This window comes from Sebastes umbrosus, chromosome 16 (genome assembly GCF_015220745.1).
Source record: "Sebastes umbrosus isolate fSebUmb1 chromosome 16, fSebUmb1.pri, whole genome shotgun sequence".
Lineage (NCBI taxonomy): Eukaryota > Metazoa > Chordata > Actinopteri > Perciformes > Sebastidae > Sebastes > Sebastes umbrosus.
The window spans coordinates 23,462,498-23,472,661 of record NC_051284.1 but is presented as its reverse complement, the minus strand read 5'-3'; the positions used below and the strand labels follow the sequence as shown (position 1 = coordinate 23,472,661).

Here is a 10,164-nt window from a genome sequence, read left to right as displayed (position 1 = left end):
GCTCAGCACTGTGTGTCAAGATTTTCTAGTCATAAATCTGAAATAAAGGGTCATTCCCATGCTCACTTATGTCTCATAAGTTGTTACGGCAATTTTGGGGTTGATATCATTTATTACACAGATTTAGTGCTAAGTTTAACCATTTTTTTTACGACTCGATAATTGATAAAAAATGATCAATTATCCCTCCAAAATACCACATTAAGACACCAAGATCTTGAGGAACACCATAGAAAAAGCTATGCTGTGATTTGGTGTCAAAAACCTTTGACATTTGGAGATTTCTGCAAGAATTGCATTTTTTGGTGATTGGATGGCGAGCACTTCTGTTCATGACAACATTTCAGAAATGCCCTTATTGTCAGTATACCTAGGAAAGCCATCCATCCTCTGAATGCCCTAGGTCTCTAGTTTGTGACTGTAAAGTGTCATGAGGCTGTGATTATCCTAGAGGTCACCAGAGGTCATTTTATACAGTGAGGTCAAGTTTTTAAAAATGGTCTCACTACAATGAAATGGCTACTATGGGGACTAACTTGGATGGCTCACTGGATCCACAAGAGTCTCAGCTTTGCAGTGATACCCAATTTATGTAATTCCAAGACTGTTTAGGGACCCCAGTATGCAGAAATACACCATTTCTAGAATAATATTAGTAAACCTAAGCTCAATTTTGGGGACGTTTTCTGATATTTTTCTGATTAGCCCCTCTTAGCGATGTCCTACCCTGCCAGCCAGCACATTCGAGTGGAGCACTACTGTTGGAGGAGGACGAGGGCGTAATAATAGAGAATGGGAGAAAACAAACACAAGAAGCGAAGCAAAGACGATGGCGAGACAGAGTGGCAGAAGGACACAGATGGCAGCGAGGGAAGGCGGAACGGGAGGACGGAGACGGGAGGGATGGGGTGGAAGTTGATGCTCTGGATGTCTTCCTCCTGCTCCATCAGCAGAAGCCTGTTGGAGGGAAAGCGCAATAATGAGAACAGCTGCAGTGGACACACACACACACACACACACACACACACACACACACACACACAAAGGAGAACACACTCCTCCAGCCACTTCATCAACAGATCCACATAAACACACGTTTACCCACAAGCAAAATCACTCTTACCCTCACACTCGAAGGCCTGCAGCATGGTGGTGTAAGTAGGGCCCAGCCAAGAGGTGTAGCTACCCAGAACCCTTTGCAGGTGGTGGGTGGCATCATTGAAGAGCACATCGGATTCGCCGTAGCCCGCTGAGCTGAACAGGCGGAAGCCCTCGGTGGCGTTGCCAAACGCGTTCTGCAGGAGAGAGAAAGTGTGTGACAGGACTTAATGAACGAGAGCAATGTGTGCGTCGGCGTGCTCTGTGTACACATGTGTGTGTTTCTTTGGGTTTCTGTGTGTGTGTGTGTGTGTGTAGCCAGGGGTTCAGCACAGTCATGCTGGCGTCTCCCACACACTCAGTAAGGAAGAAGGATGACAGTTTAGCAGATACCTGCACTCTGAGACGTGCTGATCGATAACACAGACTCCACAGAGATATGAGACAGACATAAATACACATATCTGAAGAATAACACAAACACACACACACAAACACACACACACATGGCTGATACAATTTCTGCCTCCACCCACCTGTAAACGTTCCAGGAACTTCCAGACGCGGCACTTGTCCTCCATGCGCACCACCACAGCGTTAGCCGGGACAGCTGCCAGGTGGCATCGGCCAAACTCCTCCAGATCCGCCTCGGTTCCATCCGGGCACAGCAGCTTCAGGTCCTCCAGCTCCAGATCCAGGGCCCAGGACTCCTGGTTCTTACCTGGGCAGCAGAGGTGTGTCACATTTTTAATTAATGCCCATTCAGAACTCCCACTCAAAGAAGCAGCATTATCATGTATTAAGATGATAAAAATTAAAAAGATTATGTCACTTTTCAAAGAAGAAATTACCAAATATTCCACCTAAAAATTAAAAATTGTATAAGTAATAAAATGCACCATTGCTCAAAGACCACCCGCTGTACAGTAAAGCCCGTCCCCCGACGTTGGCAGGCCTGTCAAGCTTTGGATTTGTCCACAAGCTGAACCATTGTACATGAGGCTTTAGTAAACTGAGTAGGCTATGTCAAGATTTTGGAGGGTGGCTTCTTCTTTAGCCCTCTCCAAAACCAAAAATACAAGAAAAAAAGTGTAAAAAATGGATTACACAGCGTGTTCATTTGCCCCTTACATAAGCTGCAAACAGTAGCATCCCTGGCTAACTAGCTAACAACCTACAGTAGCAACCATAAGGTCCTGACCCAAACCCCTCAGGAAAAGTGTCGGGCTTTGAAGCAAATTTTACGTAGTGGCCAAACGGCAGTACTACAACTTCTGTGTCCGTCACGTGATGCCATTGGGCCCAAAAATACTTTTTCCCATAGACTTACATTGGGGAAAAGACGTCTGTAACTCAGCGGATACATTTTTTTTGAGGTAAATCAACTTCCCAGTATGAACAGTTAAATAGCCCTTATTAAAAAAGTCCTAAAAGTTGGGAAATGCACTAATAGCCGAATTCTGAGTTTTTTCCCCCCTATCCCATTCATGTGAATGAGCCCCGGACCAAGTCTCATTAAAGGAAACGGGGTTAAAGGAAACGCTACTGCGTCTGCTCTATGGGCCCAATGATTGCGTAAGATTGCCGGATGATCCGGGTACTTTATCACTCGGCAGTCGAGCCATTTTGTCTTCATGCACCACTGAGCAACTCTCATAGGAATGAACGAGAGCCCGCCTACAACGCCTTATCCACTTCTCTTTATACATCCATGCCCTGACCACACCAATTTTGGGCCATCTCTCACCCTAGTTTTTGCGGTGTGTCCCACACTGTCTGCTCTAGTCTGCCCGTGTTGGAATTTTGTTGGCCGATTCAGCAGGTTGAATCGTCAGCGCACGACAAGAGGAACTGTATTGCGGAAAGCAATCCAACGAGTAAAGTCAAGAGGAAAAACACAGAAGGCTCTTCTTATTTTTTATCTTCATCTCATCTGATCATTCCAATACACGGATATTTTCATGACGTGACCATCTGGAAAGAAGCTAAGTGGTGAGCAAGCAACATGTTCTCATCCCAACTCGTCAAATACGACCACATTGTTACAACCCTTGGTGTCACTTTAAGTTTAGGCAACAAAACCACTTAGTTAGGTTTAGAAAAAAACTACATGATTGGGCTACTATGTTTGTAAAGTGAAAAAGTATCTGAATGTTGTGAAAACAGGACGCAAACAAACATCTGATTGTAACATGAAAGTGAAACTTAACGCATGGGACACGAACAGGATGAAAACCTTGTGTTTATTGGAAAGTTTACAGTCCAACAACTCCAGACAAACTCACAGAGTTTTATCACGGTTAGCTCACACTAGCTAGCTACAGCTTATTAAATCAGCTTGTGATGTGAATGTTGACTCTACGTCTTGAATATTTCATATTTTTTTATTTTGAGCGTTTTGGTTAGCCACCTAAGAATTTAAAAAGCACACAAAACCCCATTTTGCCAAAAAAATAATTGGAGGCAAAAGATAGTCCACCTTGAAGCTACTTCCTCCCTCCCAAGACAACCGCACAGACCTCCTGTGTTTTCCTGACCTCCGTTAATTGGTCTGACTCCGGACGTTTCTGAACCATATGAGAAAGCACGCTTCGTTAAACAGCTGCAGTGTTTGTGGAGCCGGCGTCAAACTGCTCCTTCTCGGCTGTACCAGCAGAGTCTGTGTAGCGTGACCGCGATAATGATCACCATTAATTTTGGATGTTGTCCAAAGCGGAGGAGCAGATGCAGCAAACAAAGAATTGGGGCATTGTTTTTTTTTTGCTGGACAAAAACATTTTTGAACCACTGTCTGTCCCTTCCTATCTGTGTGATATCTGTTTCTCACGTATGTTCTCCTTTAATCTTATTGTCATCTATCTGTCTCTTTGTCTATCTCTGTCTCACAAACACACTCATATCCTGTATAAACACTGTAATCTGTTCATTGTTCTCTGGATTTCACACGGTGTGAAGACTCTTAAACATTGTGAAACACTGACATCCTGTGTCTTGACATGGACTAGCACACTCTCTCTCTCTCTCTCTCGCTCTCTCTCTCTCTCATTACCAACCTACATCATTTAAATGGTAAAATGACATCATAATGTAACCAGTGGTGTAGTTTCTAGAAATGCACATTCACACTGACCGTCCAAATTGTCAAAGATGGTTGTGTGTTTGACGAAGGCCACATCGCCGAGGTTCTCCGCAACACACCTGAAAGAAGAAAATGAATAATCAGACACATTTAATCTATAAATAGATGAATTAAATGGAAATCAGCACATTTGGGAATATGTTTTTGTAACAGCATGACTCTGGAGACCGTAAGTAAACTCCCTCTGCCGCCTATTGTTGCACTTCAAGAATTAATAACAGCCCCGGTAGCCCTTTTATTCCCATCACTCACACACTTAACTACAACACCAAAGGCTATTTTACTGAGCACTGCTGCACTGTAATACACAGTAATCTACTGTGAGTTGTGAATGAAATCATGTCATTGTCTACAAGTGCAGGCAATGAGTGAAACTGACATTAAAATGAAATTGCAGCACACATCCAAGCCGTATGTTCTGTTTGCAGTCTGTTTTAAAGGGTGGTCCGTTTTCTTTTTAGGCTTTTATATCATTGTGTAGCTTCCCAGTGGTGTTCCTTATGTATTCAAATCTGAACATTAACATTTTGGTGTATATATATATGAAAATATTACACTTAAGTACACTTAAAAACAGATTTTCTTAGGTGGCTAAAATGTGTTTTTCTACGGTCGCTTTGCCTCGCGGTCAGACGGCCCTTTCCGTCGGGGAACTGAAGCCGTTATATCGCTCTCTTCAAAGCCACCAGACTCCATCCACAAAAATTATAATTTTACCTTGCAGAATGCAGGAGTATACACACAACCCTCACAACTGTAGATTCGGCGTTTTTTTCCACATTAAACTCGGTGAAATTACAGTTGAGTTTGACCAAAGCACACTTGGTGATCGTTGGAAAGAGTAACGACGACGGTTAAGGTGAGTTTTATTTTGTTTTGTAAGTGTTTTATGATGCTCCGCTACGTACAGCTGATCTCATCATAAACACAAATACACGTGGATGATGGTGCAAGCTGAACGGAGAGGGAGGGCAATCATACTCGGGCACCTTGGCGGAGGTCTGCGCTCTCCGAGTGCCATTCTAGTTATTACTATCATCACTCTATTATATTTTCAGAACAGGCAGCTTTAATGACTATTTTTCCTTTATGGAGTCAGTAGGCCGAACTCGATATGAAGTAGGGGAGACACAGAGGCAGAGGTCGTAGCGACTACTCCGCCTCTGGGTGCCATTATAGCGTATTATTTCCCATGTTATTAGTGTCAGTGTTGTACCTCAGCGCCCCCGCCTCTCCGTAGTGCCTCTCTCTGTGGTTATTGGCACAGATGTGTCTGTCGTTGTCGTCTCCTATGCAGGCCTCGCACAGGTTCTTGGGGTTGTTGCCTCTCGGGTCGTGCTGGATGTCCTTAACGCCCGGCACGCAGCTGTAGCCAAAGAAGTTGCCAACGGCTGGAGAAGAAGACAACGAATGAGTTAGAGCGGTTATTTTCAATATAATGCTATCCATAAGTAACGCAATGACAGAATATATAACCATTTTGGTCATGGGTTTTCATACACTTTCTGTAATAAAACATCTAAAGGCAAAAGTCCTATCAGATGGGGGACTCTGGGATAAAATCTTGTCATATTGGGGGTCCTTGACGTGAAAAAATTTGGGAAACGTTGGAGGAAGAACAGGAAGGGCTAAAGGAGGATAATTCATTCTTAATTAAAAAGTCAGTCCTCCAATTAGCCACTTCTAACTCATCCTGCCCTCCCCTACAATTATACTAAATGATATTTGCTCTATTCAAAATGAGCGGAGTGTCAAAAAGAAGGGTCAAACTATAGTTAACACTTCGAGCAGAGACACTGATTAATCAATTAACACAAAATGAATTCGGGACTATTTTGGTAATTGATTAAAATGACAAACGTTCTTTAGTTTCCGCTTCTGACTTGTGTAGATGTGCTGCTTTTCTTTGTTTTATGTGATAGTAAACTGAATATATTAGGGGTTTGGATTGGAGAGCACCTTGGCTTTAGACATTTTTTAACTTTTTTTTTATACTTTATTGTGTCTGCAGGTTAATACAGCAATATTTACTCCAGTTTTAATAGTGTTTATACTACTTTTTCCTGCCTGCTGCCATATAAAGTAATAGACAACCACAATGGGAATAACACTGTAAGGTAGCAGCACATTTTTAAAGGAAATTTGCCATCATTACTTAGTACTTTCCAGTACTACAATACAATCCTCTCTGTGGCTCTCAGCCCCAAACACATTTTTTCCTATGAAGATGGAAAACTTTTAAAATAGTAAAAAATAGTCTTGAGAAGAGCTTGTGCTCGAAACGTCACTTACTAAGATGTGCCAATAAATTGCACTTAAAGGGAGCTACAGTGTGCGGACCTTCTTCTATGTTTTTCAAACTTTTAAAATGGGTCACAAATATATAGTTTTATGTCTAAACACTATTTATGCCCAGCTCTAAAACTGAAGTAAATATCGCTGTATTAATCCCCAGCTGACTATTTTCAGCTACGGATACGTATTTATCATATTAAAGGAACACATCACCCAGTGCAACACTGTGCTTTGGCATTTATGTGTTTTTAATAGTTTCTGAAAAACAATGGAGCTCTGTAGCAAAGAGGATTAAGATGAATCAGACAATATTTGTTAGTGGGATCAATTCATTGTTGGTTTCATGGGATTTGTTGACAATAACTAAGATGAATATCACCAGCCTCATCCTTTAAAAGATACTCATATTATCCATCTTGCTTCCTTCTCGCTCTCTTGAGGAAATTATGATCTTCCAATATGTCTTTCTGTTCATCCCCACACTCTCACATTTACAGAGACAGATGCACTGTTCTCTAACTGACTCTTCTCCTCTTACCTCCATCCCTTCACTCTTCGTTCCACATCACTGCTTCCCCATTCCTCCCTCTGAACCTCTCAAATAGCTTCCACACACATATACATCCCCTCACCTTTCCTGTCTCACCTCACCTCCACTAACCCATCCAGCTCTGTCTCACCTCTGGGGAAGTTGCACTGCTCCCCTATGCTGATCTGAGAGGTGTTGACCAGGTAGCCAATGGGAACGGTCCACCCCACTGTGGTGCGTATGCCGGGGTGACAGGAGCTGCGTTCGTGCATCTCCAGCAGGGACAGGTCTGAGGAGGAGCGGCGGGCCATCGCCACCACGTAGTAGCTAATGGCATCTGGAGAAAGCATTTGTCAGATCAGTAAGAACATTATTATAGAGATACAAGACACAAAGGATAATGTGTCTACACCTGTATATGTGGCTCTGGCAAGCATACTGTAAGGGAGAGTGGGGTCGGTTGGGACGAGAGGACAGTAAAAACTGGCATGGCCATTTTCGAAGGGGTCCCTTGACCTCTGACCTCAAGATATGTGAATGAAAATGGGTTCTATGGGTACCCATGAGTCTCCCCTTTAAAGACATGCCCACTTTATGATAATCACATGCAGTTTGGGGCAAGTCATAGTCAAGTCAGCACACTGACACACTGACAGCTGTTGTTGCCTGTTGGGCTTGAGTTTGCCATATTATGATTTGAGCATATTGTTTTATGCTAAATGCAGTACCTGTGAGGGTTTCTGGATACTATTTGTCATTGTTCTGTGTTGTTAATTGATTTCCAATAATAAATATATACATACATTTGCATAAAGGAAGCATATTTTCCCACTCCCATGTTGATAAGAGTATTAAATACTTGACAAATCTCCCTTTTGAGGTACATTTTGAACATATCTAATTATTTTCATTATTGTTCAAGTAGTCTGTGAGTAATGAACGGTTATTTGGTATCGATACAAAAGTGTGCTGAGGTGCGCAAACCTGTGACTTACCCACTCCGTTGTGGGACTCTCCTGCAGCCAGCTCCAGGCCGTGGCAGAGGCCAGCAGCGTAGATGTCATCTGCAAACATGGAGGCTGCATCCGCTGTCCCATTCTGACAAAAACACATTTATTCTGTCAATGTCAAATGTCGATTATTCCAAACACTGAAAATGCAAATCTTCCAGAAAAAATGCTGGATTACTGTGTAATATTTCAGTCTATTTCCCACCGCAAACTCTCATATTTTAGGGAATTTGAGTCATTGAAGTGGCAATCTCGAAGATTTTCACGTAAATAAATGTCTGTCAAGTCACTATCTATCGCCAAATGAGGTAACACAATGGTGATTGACTGAGGAAAGCATTGAAATATTTATATATTTGCAGTATTATTATTAATATTATTATATTATGTGGTGATATTCCTGGAAAATTACTGTTTTTCTCCATTGTATACACGCAAAGAAATTTAACTATGCGCACAACTCTGAAAACTTGAAGCTCATGTATCAACAAAAAGACTAACAACTCTAAGCATAATCCATTGTTTTCTCTCAAATATAAATCCTAAATCAATTAGGACTGAAATCTTAAGGATTGCCACTCTAATGAAGGTGAAAATAGTCATATTATGTATTAATATAGACTGATCAATCCACTTCCCCATCCCCTTTTTCTTCAGGTACCTTGATTCTGTCCATACAGTCTCTGGTGTTCACGCCACGGACGCATTGCAAAGTTCCTCTAATATTCCGAGCTGTGGCGTTCCCGGCCAAATCCAGACACTTCTGCTCTTCGGCGTCACCCAATACACACCAGGAGACTGAACAAAACAGTGGGGGAAGAGTTGGAAATGAGTGAAAATGAAATACAGTAGAGGTGAACATACACTGAACCTGCAATTGTTTCATAACTACACCCCAACTCCACCTTTTAAAACATGTTAGACATCATTTTAAACATGCACCTAAGTAAGAGTTAATCCACAAATAGTCTTGAATTGACATTCTTTTTGGATGTACCTGTGGTTTTTGTATTGGAGACACAGCTGACAGACAGAAGAGGCAGAAGCAGGAGGAAAGCTCCAGGCAGTCTTCTCTCTAGACGCTCCATGTCGGCTCTGGTAGGAAACCTGCTTGGGTCAATCTCTCTAATACAACAGAGATGAGGAGCAGGTGGATTTCATTGAAGAAACACTCCGCCTTCCTCTCTTGTAACCTGGCCCTGAGACAGAAAAAGAGAAAGAAGGGGGGGTAAAAGGTGGGAGAATGAGGCCGGTAGGCTGGATGTAGAAAGGATAAAACACTACATTATTCCTCTATCCCCTCCTCTTAAGTCGAACTCCTCAGTAGATAATCCTTCCTCCATCTCATGATAGCAGTATAGCGTTTCCACCTCCAATTATCCACTGAGACTTATCCCCAGTGGAGAGGATAGTGGTAGACACACGTAGGCGCGGGGCAGTTCAGGTCACCTGGCACAGAGCGTTGACCCGGGGGTCTTTAATTAAAAAAGCTGCGGACAATGTGTCTCTGTGCTGGAGCCGTGCTGGTGGAGAATAGATACCGGCTGGGTCTTGCTCCGACTCACTGGAGACTAAAGCCCCAGGTAAAGCAAGAACAAACAGCACTAGCTATTGTTCGCAGCCACGGGACCCAGTGGAGAGAAAACATATCTGCTACTTGATACAATTCTCTCTCTCTGCACACACACACACACACACACACACACACACACACACACACATACACACACACACACACACACACATGCTCACAAGCATTTTTCTAAACAGCCACTGAGCCAACAAAGAATTAAGTAAATCAAAACAGTCAAAATGAACTCATCTTCTAATCCGCTTTTTAGGTGCAGTGTTATGCAACGGCAGATCTGCATGATTGCTCAGGAGATGAAGGGTCATCTTAGTTTTCATGGAGCTTTTCAGAGAGGGAGGGCTCTTTTTTTGGGGTGGGGAGGTAGGGTGGGGTATCTGATCCTCAGCATGCACGGGTGAAGGGACAAGGAACCACAGAGGGACTGTTTAAATCAAGCAGTCACATAGTATTCGGAATGAACTGTTTCACTGAGGTGTTAAGCCACCCAGATGACACTTCTTGT

The 10,164-nt window shown here is 42.8% G+C and overlaps 1 protein-coding gene across 1 annotated transcript; it reads right to left on the bottom strand.

Moving 5' to 3' along the window:
• Positions 1–575: 575 nt before the first annotated feature.
• Positions 576–9,314, bottom strand: LOC119474717 (otolith matrix protein). Its single transcript, XM_037746906.1, has 9 exons — positions 9,069–9,314; positions 8,733–8,869; positions 8,057–8,159; positions 7,213–7,398; positions 5,454–5,628; positions 4,229–4,296; positions 1,635–1,819; positions 1,124–1,295; positions 576–957 (listed from the first exon to the last, which is right to left on the bottom strand). The coding sequence occupies exons 1-9, from the start codon at positions 9,157–9,159 to the stop codon at positions 947–949; spliced, it is 1,128 nt and encodes a 375-aa protein (XP_037602834.1). The 5' UTR covers positions 9,160–9,314; the 3' UTR covers positions 576–946.
• Between the last annotated feature and the right edge of the window lie 850 nt (positions 9,315–10,164).

Coding starts and splice junctions, on each gene's coding strand:
- LOC119474717 (XM_037746906.1), bottom strand. CDS start 9,159: ATGGAGCGTCTAGAGAGAAGACTGCCTGGAGCTTTCCTCCTGCTTCTG. Junction 7,399..8,056: donor AGAGTCCCACAACGGAGTGG/GTAAGTCACAGG, acceptor TGCTTTCTCCAG/ATGCCATTAGCTACTACGTG. Junction 1,296..1,634: donor AGTTCCTGGAACGTTTACAG/GTGGGTGGAGGC, acceptor TCTCTCCTGCAG/AACGCGTTTGGCAACGCCAC.